Here is a 22138-nt window from a genome sequence, read left to right on the forward strand (position 1 = left end):
TTGTTCGATATTACATTAATACGCAATGCGCTATAAATATGCACACACATGTTGTGTTTAAATGTTAAAACAATATACTAGAAGAAAATTATGATATCGCGTTACAGGCGAAATGTGCAAAAATATATTTTATTGTTTTAAATATGTTTAAACCGTCGGTAACGTCAGTTCTTCGTGAGCCTTTATCCAGAGCTTCAGAGGGTCTTTAACCCTCAGAACGTACAATATCGATCTGTGGAATTGCTATTTCGGTAAACGTTTAAAAATATACAAACTTAATTTACGTTGTTTGCTTTGATAACGAAATTAATCTCGAAAATATTTATTTTATCTATATTGCATTATCTTATTTTTTAAAAAATCCATAAAATGTTCGAATTTAAAAAGTAAAAAAATTACCGCAATTTCTCTTTCTTCTAAAAATAATTGGACGAGTTAGCAATCCGTCACATAAATTTTGTGACGTTTCGTGATGAAACACTGTCCATTAGTGTGACACTCGTAATAATAGACGGACTCGAAAGATAACGCTCGCAAAAGATAATCGCGTTATCAGCGATCCATAAAAGATCACAAATTATATTATCGGATCTGTCACTGCGTGGATAACAGTTTGTTACGTAACGAAATGTTTGTTATAACGAAACAATAAAATTGACACGTGCGATTTTATTGTTTTGTTATTTGTTCAATCTTCCTCTTCTTTCTCCCATCTACGTATCGCGCAAAACTTTTGCGTATTGTCGATAGAAAAGAATCAATTTGTCAATATGTACATGTCTTTTCTGAAACATATTGTGTAAGAATATTTTCAATTCTATCGCCAAGCAACGGTTGTCTTTCAATATTACACAGTTACTCTCGTAAATTATTTCGATGCTGTCGCGATTCTCCTGCAAAACAAAAATATCATCCGCCACCCCTCAAGGGGGTGCGGTATCGATAAGAGATGTCGCCTTGGTCGCGCCACCCTTGTCAAAACTCTCTGACGTTCTACACAAGATAGGCAAGTCTTTTTCTTAACAGAGATAGACGTGACAGCACGTGCTACATATCGGAAAAGAGAGATGAGGATGGCGCGTTTTAACAAACTTCCCCGCGTTCTCTCTTTCTTTCGCACCCTTCATTCGCGTCCCATCTCGGAATAAACGTCACGTTACATCGCGTCACAAAAAGATCCATTATGTATTTTTTTTTCTCTTTTTACATTTTATTTCCGAAATATAAAGCTGAATTAATTAAGAACTCAAATAAAGCAGCGACATCAATTGTCTCTCTCGATATTTGTCCCGACCGGCGAATGTTCTCGGGTCAACGCGCACCAACGGTACTACCACCCCCGGTCTACAACAAATTGCCAACTCGCTCTCTCTTTCTTTCTTTCTCTCTCTCTCTCTTTTCCCTCTCTTCTCTCTCGCCGCCGACGCGACACTTATAGAGAATTAATAGCGGCTTTTATTGCGAGTTCTCCAAGTAACTGGCGGAATTGCCAAAAAAGTTTAAGTCGATCTATGACGACGACGACGCACGCGCAAACGTGCCGTTTCCATGGCGCCGTTGCTACACGGTTAGGTAATGCTGGATTAGACGGTAGTACGCCGTTTGCCGACCCTCTCCGGGGTAACGCTCAGTACACCCTAAACCATCGTCGCGGTTAGAAGACGATCTCTCGCATCATCACACTCGCACGTGCGTACACACGCACACACACACATACACAGACAGTCAGACATATGCACACATGCACGCGGGCGTAATAATAACATTGTGTGTCGCACACCTGTACGTCGTACGCACGTACCGGCGTCCCTCGCACCCCTTTGTGGAGCGAGAACGCGCGCGGCTGTTTAACTCGCTGTTTACGACACACACGCTCTTCTCATCTGGTCTGCACATCCAACCAGCTCTTGTTTGTTTATTCGACCGCCACGATCCACTCCGCTTTTCCGGGATCTCTGACGCGGATTTTCCGTTCATTCATATCGGGTTTCCAACGCGGCGGTTCATTTATTCGACCGCATTTGCTCTGTTCTTCCGCGTTTGCTTTAGTGAATTTGTTGTATTCTCTCAATTACATATATATCTTACAATTCCATTTATATATATATATATATATGTTATATATATATATATGTGTGTGTATATATATAATATATATATATATATATATATGCCATAGTCTTACCACGTTCCCGTTGCTTCGCGTACACCGAAGTCGGTCTCACCGGCCTCGCTGAAATCCAAGCGGACTGAGTATTTTGTTTGCTCCTCGGGGTGCATTTGGACGCACCACCACCACAACCACCACCACCATCACCGCCGCCGCTGCCGGCGTGGACCTTAAAATCCAGGCTGCGTGCACGTAATCGAGCACAGTGTCGTGGGACGAAAGTGGCGGGTGGTGTGTTTACTGTGGTGGCGGCGACGGTATTATCCTGACGGGACTAAGACTGGTCAGGTCAGTAACACGGGGTGAGTGGAGTTACTTGGATTCTTGGTAAAGTGTGTTTTTTTTTTTCACGCTTCTTTGTTTTTAAACATAGAATCTTTGTTTCCCTGCTTGCACTTGTTTTTAGCATCTTTGTATGCAATCACACGTGTCTGTTAATTGTTTTTATTTTTAGGAAAAATATGTGTCTTTAAAAACGCACCCCCGTACTGGCATGTTTCCGGATAATTTTGGCATCCAGAAAATTTTAATCATTTCTTGTGTTCTCTCTCTCTCTCTCTCTCTCTCTCTCTCTCTCTCTCTCTCTCTCTCTCTCTCTCTCTCTCTCTATCTATCTCTCTCTCTCTTTCCTTCTCTCTTCTAATGTACATAAAGCATCTCTCCGACTTTCCAACTTTTTAAATTGTTTCAGTAAATTTTATATTCTTCGAGAATAAAGTTTTCAACAAAATAAAGAACACTTCTTTATGTCTCGTCATAAAAGTGCGCTTTGTTTGGTATATATTTAATAAACGATATTTTAAAACAATTTCAATTCTCTCTCAGGTAATTTTAATTTTAGAACAAAGTTGAAACTTTATTTGCAACGGCAAATAATACGCTTTTTGTGTTTGCAACTCTTTTGCGATGTTTTCACGTGTACAAGGAAGAAAGTAAAACTGGTCGAGGATATACAAAACATTCCTTTCACGTGTAATATATGTGTATATATATATATATATATATATATATATATATATATATTACAATGCGCAGCAATGGGGTACTTGCTGTTAATGCAACGCACAACAAACTAAGTATTCCCGCGTTATACACTCGATGCCTTTTGTCTCATAAAATGTGTTACATTGCAACAATTAGCTAAACGCCAAACAAACCATAATTAATTCCTAACAATTACAAGCGACAAACTCTTGCGTTGCATATATCAATGTTATTTCTAAAGAGAATTCAGCAAGTCCGAGGCGAGTTGCGCGCGTGTTTCGCAAACTCTCTCGCGAAAGCGCGCGAGCAAATAGAACGCTCGCTCGCACGCGCCAAGCGAAGCGAATGATCAAGAATGCATATTACCATTAATCGTGCAGACGTGCATCCCACATGTGCAATCGTCGTCGCTGTTGGACGAGACAAAAACGACTTGGTTGTATTGTTTTTTTTGTTTTTTTTTTGTTTTTTTTTTTTTTTCGTTTTTCGCTCTCTTTCTTTCTCCCGTCCTAGATTTTCGCGCGGCAGACACGCGGCGCGGTGCGACGCGTCACGGAATGCGGAAAACGCGCCCGCCTCGCGCGGCGCATATATATTTTCGCGTGCGAACCATTAAAATGATCGATACACGACGGGTTGCTATGACAAAAATAGACAAATGTTCGTAATGTCTTTGCGCGGAAGGGTAAATATACTCCGGGTCGCTAACACACATACCGGCGTTCTCGCGTATGCAGATAGATATAAATATAAACGACACATATATAGATAGGCATATGTATATATATATATATATATATATACACACATGTATAGAGTACATATACGTGCTCACATAAGGGTGACGTGTGTGACACGGCGGAGGACTCGCGCAGGCGCTACCTGTAGACTCAGCGGAATACGTGATGATAAATACTAAATTTAACCCCCGGGGGGTGAAACGGCGCGACGTCAGGGTATCCGGATCGATAACACTTTTCTAGCGTCGTGCTTTCTTTTTTTATCGGCAAAACGTGACTTCGCGCGTGTATGTAGGGCGTTTTATATAAATCGTTGACCGCGGAGGTCGCGAAGAGAAAAGCGCGTATGTGTGTGTGTACGCGCGCTATCATATCCTCGCGCGATACGTCCTGATGTACGTATTGTGTGACAAAAGATCTTTTATTAAAATTCCACGCCGGTTGCACGTGCGTAAAACATTCTTCTCGCCGTTGGTTCCGAAAATTTGCGGAAGATTACGAAAGAAACCGCGGCGGGGCAATATTAACCGTTCGTGTATAATAATGCGCTCACAAGAGAGGGAAGCTTCTCGCGCGGATGAAACTTTTTAATAATACCGAAATAATACTCTTTTAATCGACGTAGCGTTAGAACGATTTTTTTTTGCACATTCCGATAATTAAAAAATTCATTACACGTTCGTATAATCGGTTAAAACCAATTATACGCCGCAATGATCAAATTTGTTAATAGCATGAAACGGATATAAAAATACTTTTTCGTATATATTTTATTTTATTTCTTACCAAAAATATATATATATATATATATATTCCGTATTTTCACAAATAATGATTTTAGTTTAGAAATTTTCGCTCGTCTCTCTCGCGTATCCTCTCTTGTGTCTTGATTACGTAATATATTTAAACAATTAATGTTTACATAATTTATTAATATATTTCTCACCGACGAATTTATAATTCATCAGTGTACGTACTACCGCGAAAGTTCAAAGCGCAGATAATCTGTCTGTCAGTAGAAGGAATATTCTCCGTCTACGGATAATATTCAATATTCTGTAATATTCCGTAAATGAACTAATTCAGAGAGGTGTGTGTATATATACATATACATATACACGATAAGCATGCAAATAATGCCGCTACCAGATACGTTGTTCTATTTATTCGACCGCTCAAAGAAAAGAAACTGGAACGGTCGAAAAAAAGTTACGTTATTTGCATTGAAGACAGCAAAGAGAAAGCGGGAAATGCTATTTAGTTTATAAAAAAAAAAAAAAAGAAAGAAAAAAAACAGCGAGTTTTACTTTGTGCATTGTGTATCTCAATTCACAATCGAAGCGTAATAGTAGTTTAACCCACTTCTTCAGAGAGAATTGAAACACATTAATCTACATTTAATTTTCCTCATTCGAATGTTCGAAAGCAAAGTGCTAATCATTCTCCTTCCCTTCAATTTTCACATGCGCTTTTTCGCCTTTTAGAAATTTCAACACAAATTTCATCGGTTTCGTAACGCGCGCAAAAACGAGGATCGAAAATATATAGGTATTCGATATTTTTCGGTTTTTTTCGTATGTACATATGTAATGAGATAAAGAAAACGGCAATGCTCTTTAATAACACGTTTACACAAACACAATTGGAACAAATTATTCTTTCGTAGCGCTGTATATTCATTTATTAAAAAAAAAAAAAAAAAAAAAACCTGATATAAAATATTTCGCATAGATAATGCGTGTGTTCGAAAATAAAATATGCATTTTACCAAATCCGCCGCGTATTTGCGTCAATGTCTATGTAACGTATGTACAGCGTTGTGTTCAAAATAAATTTCACGTAAACGAATGCAGGACGTAGTCTATCAAATACGGCACGTCAAAATTCATTTATTTACACATATTGTTGAATCCGCGTGTCAACGTAATTCGTCGCGCTGCTGCTCGGTCGAACTTGCATGCATTAAAAATACATCGAGATACGAAAAAAAAAAAAAAACAAAAACCAAACAACTTACAGGGTATTTCAATGGAAAATGAAATAATTGTCACGAGAGAAAGAAAGAGAGAGAACTTAATGTAATAAAATTAAAATAATTATCTTCCCGTAACTCTAGTAGTTACGTGTATATACATATATATATATATATATATATATATATATATATATATACACATACATATATATATATATACAGAATGCTGTTACATTGATTCTCGCATTGCGGAGATGTGACCTCTATTTCTAACACGAAACGTGATTAATTAATTTAATGACGAGATCTTCCGTACATCCATTTTGCACTCTTCGGTTTATTTTCTCTCAAACATTTTTTATTTCTAATAAACATTTTATTTCTAATAAACATTTTTTTTTTTTTTATTATATTTGTTATTTAACAATTACTTCGAAGACATCTTGTTTACGTCTCGTCTGAAAGAGCTAGTTTTCACCTCGCTGTCACCGTGGTTGATGGAATATCTGTCAATCAACTCGGAATTCACCGTTTTGAGATCGTACGCCCAACCCAACCAAGCCATGAAATCTATAAAAGCGGTCGACAGATTTGAACGATACAGGGGCAACTCCGCGGCCTTATAGTCCCACGGGAAGCAATGATGGTAATTGTGCCAGCCCTCGCCGAGGGTGATGAAAGACACTGCCGGATTCTCCGTTGGCTTAATAGTTCTGGAACAAGAACGAGAGAAGGGAGAAGTGTTTCCACTCGGTTTGATCTGGACCAACACCAACTTCTGCCCGGAATCTCGTGCAACAGATTATTTAAGCGGAATAACACTTTATAACTTCTGCTTATTACGAACGAAGAGTGTCTCCGTGCAAGTAATTCTCTTTTCGATTTATCTCTTCCGAAGGACAATGATCGATGTCTACGACGCGTTCACTTTTTTTTCTTTCTTTTTTTTTTTTTTTATTTAAAAACTTAAGAGAAACTGCGCAATTGGAGTTTCTTGATCAGTTTATTTTATATTTTTGGAATTTTGTGTTTTTTTTTCTTTATTATCACAATTGATATTATTTGTTTTTGTGATGTTAAAATACTTGCTCCTTTAGAGAGATTACATTATGGTTTTCTAAAAGACTGGAACGAAGTATTTTATCATTTAAATTTAGAACAACATGGATAAACGCGGAATTAGTGGGTGAATCGGATTTCAAGGTAGAAATTTGCGTCCCTGAAAAAGTGCGGTGCTTGCTCACAAGATTAATCACCTCTTGACTAGGAAAGTTAGCAAAGCAAGTTAAAACGCGCGCGCGCGCGCGCACACACACACACACATATCCCCGCACACACACACGCACGAGCACATTACGGTAAACGAATTCTTAATTGAAGATTCAGTACACACTTCAATTTCCATACTTACGTAAAAATGTCGAAAAATATTCAAACTCTGTTTTCTAATGCAAATTTGAACGTTTTTTCTCTTCCGGAATATCAAGGAATTAATAGTTTTCGGAATTATGCAATCAAAAATGATTAATTTTTTTGCAAAATATAAAAATACTGTTTTGCCTCGGAGCTGTTACTTAGTGACAAATATGTTTTTTCTCATATAGTCTCAGCAAACTGTATATTTTTTACCGGAATTTCAAAAAGCTTCAAATCTACTAATTAGTAAACTTTTTCGTGAGATTGAAGAAAACCTTGAAAGAAAATTTTAAAAACCATAATCTTTCGTCTAAAATATTAAAACTTAGAAAATCGTTCAAAAATTATATCATAAAGCACAAAAGTGTTACAAAACTTCAAAAACACTTTTATGATATCTATTAATTAGGAAACATCAATGTAAATCAGATTTGACGGATTATTGTTCTCAATCGATATATAAATTCACACCTCTTCTATTTTATATATATTATACTCCTTTCTTTGTTGTTTTTTTTTTTCTTATTACGTTATCCATTTACTGTTGTTGTACTGTTTATATTACCTTAGGTAGCTGTTGTTGTGCACTCTTTCGGAATTCACTCCATTCGAAATGATTTCGAGTTTCATCGGTTCTTTTTTTTTTTTGCCTTTGAAAAGATAAGGAAAAACTAAACAAAAATTATTCCGGTCGGAATTGATTTCGAAAAAGCACGGCAACAGCTACTCCCGATCGTCTTATTTGTCTGTATCACACCGTGTGGTGACCGAATCTGCCGAGCAATCGTGCAAAAAGGGATTAACCGTTAAGATACCTGTTGTACGGTCGATTGCCCCAAATGTGAGCGACACTGTTGACGAGAAAAGTCGAGTTCAACAGTATCACGTAGCGTATAATGTTGGAACCTATGCTCACGTGCCAGGCTTCGTTCCACACGTAGACCGGCACCAAGACCGGCACTACAAACGCCAAAGACACCATGATCGGCGGATAATATCTGCAATGAGAACACGCGCGTTTCGCGAGTCATTCACGTTTTAATACGCGCGCCCGAGCTTATTGCGCGCGTACATTTCTCCGCTTTACGATTCGCGCGAAGGATACACCGCGCGCGAGAGAATACATAAATCAAAGTGGATTGCGAGCGATACGTGCTCTCAATCCACGTCCTCGATCTTTGATGAGACACGTCTTCCAATTAATCTTACTTAATCTCTCTCATCGAGGAATGTCACGCACGCGATTTCGAGCGCTCCGAACAATTACGAGACGATCTTGAGGCAACCCAATTTCGATGTGACGACTTTCTTACGAGTGTCGAGTGTTCTCTTTCCCTCTTTTTTCACGTAAATCCGAATCGAGCGGATCGTTATAGAATATTATCGTTTACGTGCCCCAATCGTCTTGATTTCTTCTCTCGTTTTTTTTCTTATTTTACGCGCGGACAGCGCGCGTTAATAAATTTAAGCACTGATTGTTTGCGCTATATAATTGTTTTTTGTTTTTTTTTTTAATCTATTGTTGGAATATATTTATCTCAACAACGGAGATTTATTTTAAGAACACGGAATGTGTCAAACAAAAAATGGCTAAAACAATTTTGTTTATTTTTTCTTTCTACAAAAAACAGCATCGTTCGAGAGAAAATAAAATAATAGAAGAATAATGCAAAAGAACCGCGCTTATTCCCGGTTATTATCTCTATATTAATTTTCGTTTTTACAACGGTGAAAAAATACAAAAGTGGACGAACACACGCCACGTGAAAAAGCTGACAAGCTTCATTGTGCGCGTTCAGACTCGGATTGCGGCACTGACCAGTCGATGGCAATTGAGGCTGATTGCCGGGGCATATTTGACAGATCAGATTCCACTCGCCACAAACTCGACCACTCGAACCGCCCTGTGCCTCATAAACGCGGAGTGTTTTATCAGAAATTGAGGAATGTGCCGAACGCACTGAAACGTTAAACTCACTTGTCGACGAAGCGTATCACAGGATCGGCCGCCATGTCGCTCATATCCACTTTGCCGTACTTCTTGACGTCCGGATGATGTTTCATCATCAGCCAGCCGATGTGTGAGAAGAAAAATCCGCGGTTCGAGTTGTGCGGATCCGCAGACGTGTCCGTGAATTTGTGATGGGTTCGATGGACGCGAACCCATTTCGATGGATGAGTCTGCAAAAGACGGAATATTGCTATGCGAAAGTAGTTGAAATTCCAATAGTTCAAAACCAAAAAAATATATATATATATAAATAAATAAATAAACGGAGAGAGAATTTTGGCAAAATTGCCCAAAAAATGATTCAAATGATGATTACTACGCAACGAGAGATCTTACCTGACCAGCCATGCAGTACAGATAAGCGATTAGTATTTTGAGTGGCAATCTGGCTTTGTAGCTCCTGTGCGCCCAGAGACGATGAGCGCCCGCCGTTATGCCAACACCGGCCGTATATGCGTACACAAATTCTAAACAAGTAATACGTGCGAGCGATAATTTTCAATTAATTAACTATACAAAGCGCGTCGGACTGTACAGATATTTTCAGTTATTATTACAACGGAGAAAAAAAACCAAAACAAAAAAAAAAGTGAAACAATGCGTCGACGAGCGCGCGAGCGAAAACTGTTGTCGAAAATATCTGTGTGAAAAAAAAAAAAAAAAAAGATCAAAAATAAATAAAACCGAACACACACCGAGTTTCACAATCACCGCGTGTGCGCCGCGAAGAGATTAAGCTCCGTGTAAAACTCCTCGCTTGTCGATAAAATGAAATTCTGATGGGAATCTAATTGGCGGTTAATAAATGCGTACCCCAAATCCAGGTCCAAAATTTTGCCTCGTGATACCGCGTGGCGAACAAATAGATCGCCACGACGTGGAGACTGGCGATGACGATGATATTGCGCCAAATTAATGGCTGTGCCGCCGGTATGTGCTCTTTCGACGGTTGATTGAGAACCGAACACCTGCCATTTTCCGTTCCCGTTGACTTTCGGCCTTTATTGTCCTCGTATTCGGTTATCGTTGAACTGTACATTGCTGCTGAAACGAAAATGTTTGCGGCTGAGAGCGTGTGATGGTATGTGTACGATTTGTTTATTTCATCCGCGTATACGCTATTAATCACACACGCGTGTTCGGAAATATATATTCTGGCAAATCGCCCTTCCCCCCCCCCTCTCACTCTCCCTCTTCCCTTACTCCCAAAAATTCACACTATCTCGGGAGAAATAACTACGATAAATCATAGTCCTGTGTATAGTCAATTTGTCATGTTTTGTGTGTGCGCGCGCGCCCTTTTGTGTGTGCGTGTGTGAAATTTGTTTAGTCCTTTCGAATCGGCGTAATTTTTGCTTTTCACAATCGTGTTGCTGCGCTTTTTTTTTTTTTTTTTTTCATCTCTCCAAATGTCGAGTAAATTATTAATGACAATATAAAAAATCTGTCACGTGAGTTCTATTGATAAATTTAATATGCAAAGAACGGTAACATAACAATCTATTAGTAACGTGTTATTAGAAGTTTTTCTAGCGCTTTAACTTCTTCTGAAAAAAAAATGGCAATGTATATGATAAACCTGTTATCTTTGTGCAATAAATGGTTTGTAATGATGCAAAAGTAAAGACCGGGACAAATGAGCTGCTGTTAAAAACAAATGATTTTCCAACGTGTAATTTGGGAAATTACACGTCGTAGATGTACCGAACCGAGACTGAAGATCTCGTATCGGTCTCATTAGAAGGGGGACGATCTCGCTTTAACAAGCGGCCATTGTTAGCCGCTATAACTGCCGCCTCGGCAGTGTATAATTGCGTCCGCATTAGACGGGGCGTCTAAATCGGCGAGACGCCGCCATTCGTCTTGTGCCGTCGACGATGGTATAAGCTTTCCCGTTCGTGCGAGTATAACGAGCGATAATTGCATCCGCGCACTCTCCCGAGATGTAAGACGACGCGCGCAAAAAATAATCGCAAGTTCGCGGCCAAGGCAATCGCGCGCGTCACGCATTGCTGAGTCTGTGTTCCGCAGGCGTGCGTTTGATCATCGAGTTGCGAAAGTAAAAGCCGCACGCGGTGTTTACTTCGCATGAGCGCCGCAGACGCATCGTCACGCGTTATTTATTGACGGGTAAAATTTATTATTTATGACCTTATCGCGCGTTGAACTTCAAACATTTGTTTATTTAAGAGATTATTACGTATGTAAAATTACAACTCGCGCGTTGAAATCGCGTATTCCATATTTGATGTGCGTAAAATTGTATGTTTTGTAGAGAGAGAGAGAGAGAGAGAGTGAATAAGAGATACGTTTTTGCAAACAGATTATGGCTCTTCTGTATCATAAATTTGACCCCAATTCGCACAAGTGATTTTATGAACAAGTGACTCTAGGATCTCATTTTACGGGCTCGAAAGAGCCCGTTGCTCACGTTTCGAGGAAGATTCGCGCGACTTTTCGCTCTTATTAGATCAACTACGGCGCGCTTGAAATGCAACTCGTGAACGACGACGAACCGCAAACACTCTGATCTGCTTGATTAAACAATCGATTGCGGAAACACCTGTGGCGAAATGCACTTTTATTGGAATGAAGGCAATTTGTACGACAAACGTCCAATTTCCGATCGATAGACGTGAAGAGGCGCGCGCGCGCGCGCACGCAGAGTGAAAGTGCGTTTAAACAAAAACGTGCATATAAAATCCGAGGGCGATTATTCATTCTGCTGCGTGACGAGTCAATTATACATATCCGGATGTATCCGGTCATGCGATATACAATTCGACGCGCAAAATATATCGCGCGTGAGAATTCGCCGCACCGCGTGTTACGTTTTCCGCGACAACACAAATTATCGCGTAATTGCAACACAAACACAATCGCACACGAAACTCGATAATAAATAATATGCTGTCATCATTATGATGTTGGCGTACGCGCGAAGAGATCTTGATGATGCGGTTTTCTTTTCGCCGTTTCTGTGTGTGCGTCGCACAAATCAATTCCGGAAATGTATCGGAAGCACAATCTCATCTCGTCCATTAAGCATGATTCGCGTTCTCGTTTACGACTATTAATTTTCCTGTGAATGGATGTCGGCGAGATTTTTATCTCCTTCACAGAGAAATTGTTTGAATATGTCCGCGACTCGAGAGAGTCGGAAAGTGGAAAATTCACGATACTTAAACATATTGTAAATTTATTATTATTTTAGTAATTTCTTTTTTAAAAGTTCGTCGGATCCGATTCTTTTAATTCGACAGTTAATATTTAAATTCGACACACTAAACTTATTTACACGACACGGCCGACAAACTCACACAATGTCTCAAAGTCATGTATGTTTTCACGACACAAACCAAGGGCAATAATGCTCGCGACACGACAATATCAAATATGAATTTCAACGACAATCGGCGGAATTAAATCAACAGACTCACACACTCTTTCCTTTGTTGGTTTAACAAATAATTTATTTACAATAGAGAATAGAGTTGATACCATTTGACATCGGCAATGTTTAACGACGATTCGGCGGAGATTATCCCGACCCGACAATCTCGACTTCGACTTTCGACACGACTTATTTTTCGACTGTTCAGATCGCCGGTTTTAACCAGAGTCTCTCTCCCCAAAGCTTCGCCGGCACATGCCTCTTGTTTTACGATTATCGAGAGGTCACATATCAGCTCATCAACAGGCGCGTCGATCGCGGCCACCCGGATGTGGCTCCGCCGCACAGCTGATATCTTACAATATTGACACAATATTTATCGCGTGCGCCATTTGATTTTAATATTCTTCCTCATCGCGCGCGCGAAACTAACTTCCACACCTGTATTTTGATTTTTAATAATTGTTTTCAAATTCGATTCGATTTATTCATTTTCAACAATGTTGAAAAGTTTGTTTTTTTTTTGTTTTTCCACCGACGCTTTTCGCATTCGATCTCGCTCAGGTTTTCGCGGAAATTTTATCGGCCCGTTATTCACACATCGTCTGATTCCGGCAAGCAACGCGTCGTAATTTACGGTATAATAACGCGCGGGGGAAGAAACGACGGCACATATACATACCCGGAGGCCTCATAAAGCGCGGCGGGTCGCGATTTCCCGACCGTTTTGTTTTCCGCGCGTACGGTCCGTGTAAGGACTTCGCGGAGCAATGACTTATGTTAATATGTATGAACCGGGGGATTTCTGGCGGCGTAAATGCGAATAATGCGCGCCGCTATCGCTGCCGACGCCGCCGCCGTCGCCTGCGTTACGACGGTTTACAACCGCCCTTTCCCGTAATCCCACCTCGGGTTTAACGTGGCGAAAACGCGTCCTGAATCGTCGTCGCGCGATATCGCGAAACAAGAAAGCGCGATTGCGCGCAAAAGTACGACGTTGAAGTCGCTGTCGGGTTCGCTGTCGCGTCAGAATGTTGCTTGAATATATTATTGAATATTCCAACCGAATAATATAATATTCTGACGAGAATTAATTAATTATACGAAGCGAGAGAGAACGAGAGAGAGAGAGAGAGAATATATGTATATACATATAGCGCGTATTGATGTTTGCCAAATGTTGTATTATGTATGTGTCGATATAACGCGACACTGAGCGAGACGTGAAATATAAATGTGCGTGGGTAACTTATACGCGGATTAAAATCGCGAGCGCGCGCGATTGCAAAGTGATATTTTCAAGCGGTTTATCCAATTTATTAATTTTGCATATTTGTATTCGCATTTAGACCGAAAGAAAGGGGAAAAACACTGGAATCGATTGCGCGATAAAACGCACCGCCGAAATTATCAAGTAGTAGCAATCAATTTCAGAGCGCACGTTGACAAACAACATTGACGTATTTAGTTTATTTGCTATTTACATCCGCGCGTGTATATTTCATCGCGTTCGGTCAGTTCGCGCGATAACGTTATTTCACACAAACGCGTTCTTTCTCCCGTGTTATATTCTTTCCCCCGTGTTCCTCCGTCGCGCACAGAGAGGAACCATGACACGGGAAATATTTGACACATCACGTCGATATATCTAACTTTCATGAGAGCCCCCGTCAAAGTTACGATCCGGTAAGAGGAAAATCATGCCGGTGGCTCATTGAGAAAGTATGTCTATCCGCATTGTGATACAATGGGGTCGATGCTGCAATACGTGTCGATAAGCGGTCCGTTTCAGCGTTTCCCACTCGATCCTTTAATTACACCCAATCGCGTAGCCCTCTCGGAACGGATGAAAAGAACGGCGCGACTGAAACAACAATTTCTAGATTACGAGATTTTTGCAATAATAAAAATGTAATTAGTAGACAAATGTTCTAGATTTGTTTTGTTTTCGTTTGTAAAAAAATTTTTTCATGAAAAACCAGAACAAAAAAAAAATAACAACATCCTTTCATTCAATATAAATATAAATATGGAACCAAATTACACAGGGGCGATATTAAATATTGTTAGAGCAAACACAAAATAAAAACAAATGCGTGTGCGATTTCGAGAAAATAGAGATACATATTTTGTTTATAATACATCGTTCGAATGTGTCGCGCGCAAAATTATCGATATTTATAATACTTCGCGCGCTCGACGTCGAAAGTCGTCTGACGGTGTATTAACTCACAAAAAAAAAAGAATATATAAAAAAAAAAAAAACCTCCCCTCTGTGTACACTCCCTGCCGTCGGGAGTAAAACTCGGCTACGTCCGCGCGCGCGTCTCACAATGCGCGATCGACGAAAACTCATCCTTTTAAACTTTTAAATTAACGATAGTTTGCTGCATACTTACTGCGAACAGTTCGATCCGCGCAAATGCACTGGGAGGATATTAAACGCGCTGAAAGACCGAACGGAATGTATCGAATCGCAAATGCAACGTATTGCTACTCTCCGCAATCTCGTCCAAAAACCTTCCGCGAGATATACGCCGCAGCATCGCGTTTATATAGAGCCTCGACATGATGTCGAGGATATCGCATTAGATTCTGACCACCATGGTAGTAGGGAAGGAGATGCGGTCGGTCCGTGATGTGATTGAAAAACGTTTCTCGTCAACCCTTCTCCAACGAACTTTCGCTATAAGTGTGGTTTTTCAACATCTTGCACTCGCGTATATTTTCTCTCCGTGCAATCTACGCCTTGTTTGCGCATGTTCTTTTTTGAAATGTCTACTTAACAAGTTTCGGACATTATTGTAAAACAATGTCCACAACACTCGACACGTACGATTGTGCGGCAATATTATATACGGAATGGTGTCAAAACGAAGAGACTTTCCGAGCTCGCGACGAAAAGGAGCTGCGGCGAGATTAGCACTTATTAATCTTTTCTACAAGAAAAATAAAAGACACGGAAAAGAAATCTGGAAGCAATTATTAATAATTAGTCTCTTTGGCGAAAGAAGCGAGGCGTATGATAAGAGAGACAAATGGTCTTTTTTTCCGTACAAACGTACGGAAAAAAAAAAAAAAAAAAAGCCATTGCTCCGCAATAGGCGAAAAATACTTCGCGATATACAATAAATGTTTTAATCTTCGATCTCGCTCATCCGAGCGTTCTTATAAAAGCGGCGTTCTTACGTAAGAGCGTTCTTATAAAAAATAAAAGATCCCATTTCACGGAATTGGTTATTTAGGTTAGATTTTTTTAAATTTCATTATATCTGTCTTTTACTCGAGGATAAATCGAAGCACGAGACGAAACAATTGGGACGAAATCGGCGACAGAGAGATTTTCGTACGATTTCTTGATCGGCGCATGCGAGTATAATTTAAAATAAAAAGAGAGAGAGAGAGAGACTTTCACGTACAATGAGTTATTAACATACGAGACGCATCTTGTTTTTGATACATTTTAAAAAATCTCTCGTAATTCATTAACTGCGCTTAAGTATCTAGATTTCACTTATCTAAATCACGCGCAATAAACAGGTTTCACTTTGTATTGAGATCGATGCTTTATTTTTCCGCTTAATCGTCCGTCGCGAGCGTTGTATCACAGAGCGGAAACGTGCAAACTATTATTCGTTTTCATTGAAAAAAAGAGGATTGAAAAATCCGGTATCATAAACAATGCCATTTACGCTTATTTTTTTGTTTTTATGAAAACCGATTGCCGCAAATAGCACGGCGAACGTCGTCACGGGCGACACGTATATTTCTCGAATATTACACGTAATTTTTTTTATATAATATAATACACGGACGCGCTGTTATATGGATATTGCTGTCACCAAATAAATTAGACTTACAGCGCGTTGAAACAAATAAATAATCGTATATCTCGGAAAGGGGCGTTTTGCCATATAAAAAAAATAAAAATAATCAGAAAATATAACGTAATCAAATTTTGATAACAACATATATACACACACATACATATATTTCAACGCTCGCAGTTTTTTTATCTCTCTCTCTTTCTCTTTCTCTTTCTCTCTCAAAATAAAATATGTATATTTAATATATTGTATAGAATCGCTGACGAAATTATTTCGGTATGCAATTTGTGATTGAAAAGTATGCTTGGACATTCCTGAAAGCAAATGAAAAAGCAGATAAAATTGAAGCGAAATTCAAACGATACCGTCGAAATGATACCGCGACATACTTTCAATTGATATAAATTGCAATGAGTTACCTCGTTACGTCAAGTTAATTTTATTGTACTCATAGACACGCGCCGTTTATGCGAATAGCTTGTACCGTTCACTTTTATTACTGAATCGTCTACACGCATGTACATACATACATACAGAAGAGTGCACCATATCGTTCTGCTCCGGGGGAAATTTTTTCTCTGAAATTTCTCTTCTGACTGCTCCTATTACCGCGTGCCGTACTCCTTCGATCTCCGTTAGCGGCCCGAGATTGAAGAAAAACGGCGCGGGGATAGTAGAAACAGCCGGAGAAGAAGAAATATCCGAAAAATACTTCCCCTGGACCGGAACGATATGGTGCTCATATGTACACTCCTCTGTATATATATACGTGACGCGTTACGCGGAACAATAAAGATGCATACGCAAACTTTCGCCTCGTTCGAATCGCTATTAATTACTTTTTTACGTGATAAAAAACGATTTTAAAACCCTGCGGTTTTACACACAGAAAGTACTCGCATTTATTATAGAACGGGAATCCTCTTTACGTTTTTTTTTTTTTTTTTTCGATCGCGACCAAAACGGATTTTTCAAATTTGTCGCAGTTATCAACCGTCCAAGTTTCACAATCGGACGCGCGTTGTGCAGAGTCGTTTCAAAGCCGGCGATTCAATTGGAAGAGTACCCATAATCGAACGCAATACTCAAATCAAAACGATGTTACACGCTGTACGTTGCCGCGCACAAGAACCGAATTGTTTCGATCGCGGAATAAAAAAAAAAATTCGCGATCAGGTTCAAAGACAAGTGAGTCAATTTTACGTTGTATTTCCACACCGCGCGCTGATATTTCGCGATATTGCGGATCATTTTTCAAAACGTAATTATTTTCACACTGTTACTCGACACACCCGCGCGCGCGTGTGAAAGAAATTTTTTTCATTTTTCAACAAATTCTCGAAAAAAAAAAACCTGATGATATTGCGTTACGTAGTAGTTCGTCGCGATGGCATAATCATCTCATTCATAAAAAAGTACGCAGCGGTGTAAAAAAAAGGCTCTTCTCCCTTCTTTATGATATGAATATAAAATTATATTCTCTTTCACAATTATACATTTCGCGAAATATCGTATGTAATTATTTAATTATAATTTACATTACTTTCGAGAATATTTGCGATTTTTTTATTGGAAAATTAATCATTTTTTAATAGACAATTAATTTGATTTTTTTAACAACTGGAGAGAAAGAGAAAAAAGCTCATAAACAACGTTATCGCGTCGATAAGTAAATGTGAAATTCAAGAAAAAATTGGCGAAAAAATCAAATTACACGGTATAGCCGATTGAAAAATGGAATTCCCTCTTGAAATAGGAGTCAATCAGCAGCTACCTGCGTAACCGACAACGTATATACATTGTCGGCATGAATGACGAAAGTGATGATGGTGCGCGCGCAAACTCTTTAGTAATAGAATTGAAGAGGACAGAACGGTCCAATGGCAATAACGAGGTAAAACATCGGAGCTGTGAGCGAAACAAGTTGGACGTGGTTGCAATCGACAGCACAAAGGATACAGTTTGCGAGAAGACGACGACGTAGGCGACGAAAGAGAAGGCGGAGAAGAACGTCTTCTCTTTCCTCTTTCCGTGATACCGATTGTTGTCGTGTTTCTTCGATTTGCTCGACGTTGGAGAACGCTTTTCTGAAAGCCGTTCCGTTGTCCTTTATCGTGTGTCCTTTCGCTTTCGCTCTCGCGGCAGCCATTCGCTTTGACATGTGCGCAGAAAAGAAATCTCGTATTTTTCTCACATATCTCCTTTTTTGGTGCGCGACAGGGGGGTACGCGCGTTATTCAACATTCTCTCGCGATATCAGATAAAGTTGTTTAATTTTTCCCATGTCCGATTTCCTCGCGCGATAATAACTTTGTTGTTCGAGAAATATTTGTTGCAGAATTATAAAAGAAAAAAAACATTGTTTTTTGTTTTTGTGTCGAGGACACGTTCTCCTTCCCCAACCCCCGACTAAAACTGACAATTAGAATTCGAACGTACTTTTATTTCGAATTAATATCGTATTAAATGTGCAGAGTTTGATGATAAGAGTTCAATGAAAGGCTCTTCAACAGAATTAAACGGTCGGGGGGAAAATGCACGCTTGCCTGCTATTTTTTTAATTAATTACCCGGCCCTTCGCTCTCGCGTGTTGAATATTCGCGAGAATAAACGAATCATTCTCTGTTTGAAAGTCTTTCATCAACGACAAACGCGTGTTTTTATCGCGTGTTTGTTTTGTATATAAAACACACGTTTTTCGTGAATAAAATACATGTCCAATCGTCGAAAAACGAAACTGTTTTGGCGCGATGTAAACGTAACTGCATTTTCTCTTTTAACAAAATGCAGTTTCTTTTTATTAGGAAGTAAATTCTTTTTAATAAACCTGGATTTTTCGCGCTTTTCAAAGATAAGAAATTTTCAAGAGAAAATCCGCACCCGAACAACTAAATCAGTTAGAAGTTAAGTCTGAGGCATTCGTCTAAGAATAAGCGCCTTCGTCTTTGTTCTCGTTCCCGTCTTCCTGTTCTACAACCTCGTTCTCCAACTGCATGCAAGACTCGGACGGTTTGGATATAATTTCGCTCGAGATTATTTCCGTCATGACGCATTTGTCGAGATAACTGATTCGGATGCGGAGCGAAATTGTAGCTTTGGTCTCCTGGAAGTCCCCGTCCAGCAGAGTATACGTTCCACTTGTGGACCTGAAATCATATATTCAACGGTGTTACTGCGATTCTGAAATTACACGGATTTCTCTCCGTCCGCGCGAGACCTGCACAAACGCCGCATACATTAGCAACATCTTTTTTATTATCGCGTTTAAGATAACATTGTTAATAAAATTTTAATACAATTTTTATCTTCTCCAACAATATCGGGGACCGTTCGATTTTCGTTCAATGAACGTGTCCCGTGAAACAAACGACGCGACGGAACGATCAGATCGAAGAAGAAGAAGAAGAAGAAGAAGAAGAAGAAAAGAGAAAGAAAGAGAAAGAAAGAAAGAAAGAGTTTTCGCGATAAAACGTTCTACCGCACGATCAACAACCGTCCTCTCGATTTTCGGGGGCGCTATCACCTCGAGATAATCTGCTGGTTATAGAAGTCCGACAAGTGTTCCGCCCATTTGTTCCGCTCGCGGAGTTGCCGCGCGATGTCGTTCAGAAGATCGTCGACGGGCACGGTGATGAAACCGACTTTATGGAATCGGTCCATTTTGAAATACTCGCTGGTTTCCTTGTGCACGCAGAGCTGAACGTCGACGCCACTAGCCTCTTTTTCGTGGAAGTTTGCCGGGACGGGAAAAACAACGGACGCGCCGCTACAAAACTTTTCGAGTTGTTCACTGTTGCCGCGATGGGAATGACGATCGGATTGATTCGGCAGCAACGATATCCATTCGTAGTCCAGTATGCGAAACATGATTTTGGTTTTTTTCAATGTAATTTCATCGAACGTCGACGTCCGGGGAACGAACAACTGGCGATCGGATAATTTTAACCACACACAATGTAATATAATGTCGGTGTGTTACAATTAAAATAATTGTTTTATTTGAAATTTATAATAATTATTATACGTCCAGTTGGATTTGTGTTATTTACTTTACTACAAAATTATTCGTTAAAACTGAAGCACAGCGCGAGTGAATTAATTTTCGATATGTTATATTGTTATTACGAGCGGATTTGTAAAATATGTCTGTGTGTTATAAATTTTATGAGAGAAATATATCATACGAGAAAATATGTATTATATTAAACGTAGAAGAATATTTTCACTCACGTTTTCCGCGGCAATTTCGAGCAACATAAGTGGGAACCCTTCGAGTTGTAAAAGGACCGTAGATGCCATTGTTTACACGCTTAGAGTGTACATCTATTTTCAACAATTTTACTCCATTGTTCCCGCTTTTGTCTCACCGTTGCGGTATTTGCCAAACACATATCGGTTATATATACAATTCATTTTTTGCTTGCGTTTTTTTTTTTACATTTTTTTACAACTATAATTTGAGGTTCGAATGCGCTCTCGAAACTATTAGTCGGAAGCGCGTATCTCGATTGCGTATATCGATAATAAAACATTCCTGAAATTGCTGACATCTATAAACTATTTTTTTTTTTTTTATAGAGACATATTACCCGCGTACGGTTATGCGCATACGAACACACCACCAGAATGAGGCTGAAGAACCCCGACCTATAAAACTTACGTAAAAAATTTTAGCAAAAAATAAATAACGACAATATTTTCTCGTATCTCAAAATTTTGCAAATTATTTTAAGCTTGTATTAATTCCGCGTGTGTGCGCGCGCACTTGTAGATATAATTTACTTAGAGATGTCATATCAAAAGAAAAACATGTTTTGCAATGCGTTGACGTATTTTTAAATTTGTGACTTCCAGTGTTGTTTTGCAATGTCTGCGAAGATGACCAAATAAATACGGTCGAAACTTAGCGATGTCATAGCAAAAAAAATAACATATTTTGCGGTGCGTTGACGCAATTTTAAATTGGTGACCTCCAGTGTTGTTTTGCTATATCTACTGAAGATGACCCAATAAATGCAATCTAAACGTTCGGAAAAAACATATTGCCATATATTATTTGCATGAGATCCCGCACTCCGGTTCTATACAGCTGAGTTAATCAAAGTAATTATTGGTACATATAATTTATTTATTTTGACTATTAAGAAAATTAACTTCAAAATTAATTAGCTAAACAGTCTTGCGAGTATTAATGCGGTAGCGACGCGCATGAAGCGTGCTATATATAATATTCAAAGCAACTTGGTCAAAAGTTACTTGATGTTTTCTTGCGAACTCTCATGTAGTAAGAAACTGGATTTTAGTGAAAGAAACGCCAATCCTTCTGAGATTCATTAAACCGAAGTTTCATTATGAAACTTTACGTCATTAGTAACTCACAAAAGAAGAAAACATACTTTACACGTTTATAATCGTCCGCCAAAAACAGGACACATCAGTCATAATCATTTGTCAAATTGTCCGCCTCGTGTCACGCACGCGCCGCTTTATTCCACTCTTTCCTATTAACCAAATAAAATTTGTCAGCAAAACGTCTACTTTATTTAACATGATATTTGATTTTTTTAATCTCTTTTAATTTTCCCGTCAAGAGCGTTGCAAAAAAAAAACATCTTTTAACG

General features: G+C 39.2%; 3 protein-coding genes across 13 annotated transcripts in view; 1 reads left to right on the forward strand and 2 right to left on the reverse strand.

Moving 5' to 3' along the window:
- The first annotated feature begins 8 nt into the window (after positions 1-8).
- Positions 9-22138, forward strand: part of LOC109852245 (follistatin-related protein 5-like) — a 38963-nt gene continuing 16833 nt past the window's right edge. Inside the window, exons 1-2 of one of the 4 annotated variants that reach the window (XM_020423222.1) lie at positions 9-1886; positions 2180-2472. The gene's annotated coding sequence lies outside the window, so the exon portion shown is untranslated. The remainder of the gene's footprint in view (positions 1887-2179; positions 2473-22138) is intronic. The other 3 variants (XM_020423221.1, XM_020423224.1, XM_020423223.1) reach the window with 3 other exon arrangements.
- On the reverse strand, positions 6121-15179 carry LOC109852249 (acyl-CoA Delta(11) desaturase-like). Of its 8 annotated transcripts, none has more exons than XM_020423231.1 (6): positions 12737-12932; positions 10110-10337; positions 9633-9763; positions 9264-9466; positions 8101-8283; positions 6127-6582 (listed from the first exon to the last, which is right to left on the reverse strand). In XM_020423231.1, the coding sequence occupies exons 1-6, from the start codon at positions 12798-12800 to the stop codon at positions 6297-6299; spliced, it is 1095 nt and encodes a 364-aa protein (XP_020278820.1). In that variant the 5' UTR covers positions 12801-12932; the 3' UTR covers positions 6127-6296. The 8 variants fall into 8 exon arrangements, with proteins under 8 accessions (XP_020278827.1, XP_020278820.1, XP_020278821.1 ...); XM_020423232.1 differs by having other exon boundaries at positions 6129-6582; positions 10110-10340; positions 12777-12932; XM_020423235.1 differs by lacking the exon at positions 12737-12932 and adding an exon at positions 13373-13400 and having other exon boundaries at positions 6130-6582.
- Positions 18505-21085, reverse strand: LOC109852254. Its single transcript, XM_020423248.1, has 3 exons — positions 20748-21085; positions 20041-20441; positions 18505-19663 (listed from the first exon to the last, which is right to left on the reverse strand). The coding sequence occupies exons 1-3, from the start codon at positions 20814-20816 to the stop codon at positions 19441-19443; spliced, it is 693 nt and encodes a 230-aa protein (XP_020278837.1). The 5' UTR covers positions 20817-21085; the 3' UTR covers positions 18505-19440.

Source organism: Pseudomyrmex gracilis, unplaced genomic scaffold (genome assembly GCF_002006095.1).
Source record: "Pseudomyrmex gracilis isolate BER0280 unplaced genomic scaffold, ASM200609v1 scaffold_26, whole genome shotgun sequence".
Taxonomy (NCBI): Eukaryota; Metazoa; Arthropoda; class Insecta; order Hymenoptera; family Formicidae; genus Pseudomyrmex; species Pseudomyrmex gracilis.

Bases quoted from the DNA above. Each gene is read 5' to 3' on its own strand.
- LOC109852249 (XM_020423231.1), bottom strand. From the start codon at position 12,800: ATGGTATCAACTCTATTCTCTATTGTAAATAAATTATTTGTTAAACCA. The intron at 10,338-12,736 runs GTGAGTCTGTTG...TCGTTTCAGCAG, and splicing joins ACCAACAAAGGAAAGAGTGT to CAATGTACAGTTCAACGATA. The intron at 8,284-9,263 runs GTGAGTTTAACG...TTCTCATTGCAG, and splicing joins GTGATACGCTTCGTCGACAA to ATATTATCCGCCGATCATGG.
- LOC109852254 (XM_020423248.1), bottom strand. From the start codon at position 20,816: ATGGCATCTACGGTCCTTTTACAACTCGAAGGGTTCCCACTTATGTTG. The intron at 20,442-20,747 runs GTGAGTGAAAAT...TCCGATCGCCAG, and splicing joins TCGAAATTGCCGCGGAAAAC to TTGTTCGTTCCCCGGACGTC. The intron at 19,664-20,040 runs GTGATAGCGCCC...ATATGATTTCAG, and splicing joins AACCAGCAGATTATCTCGAG to GTCCACAAGTGGAACGTATA.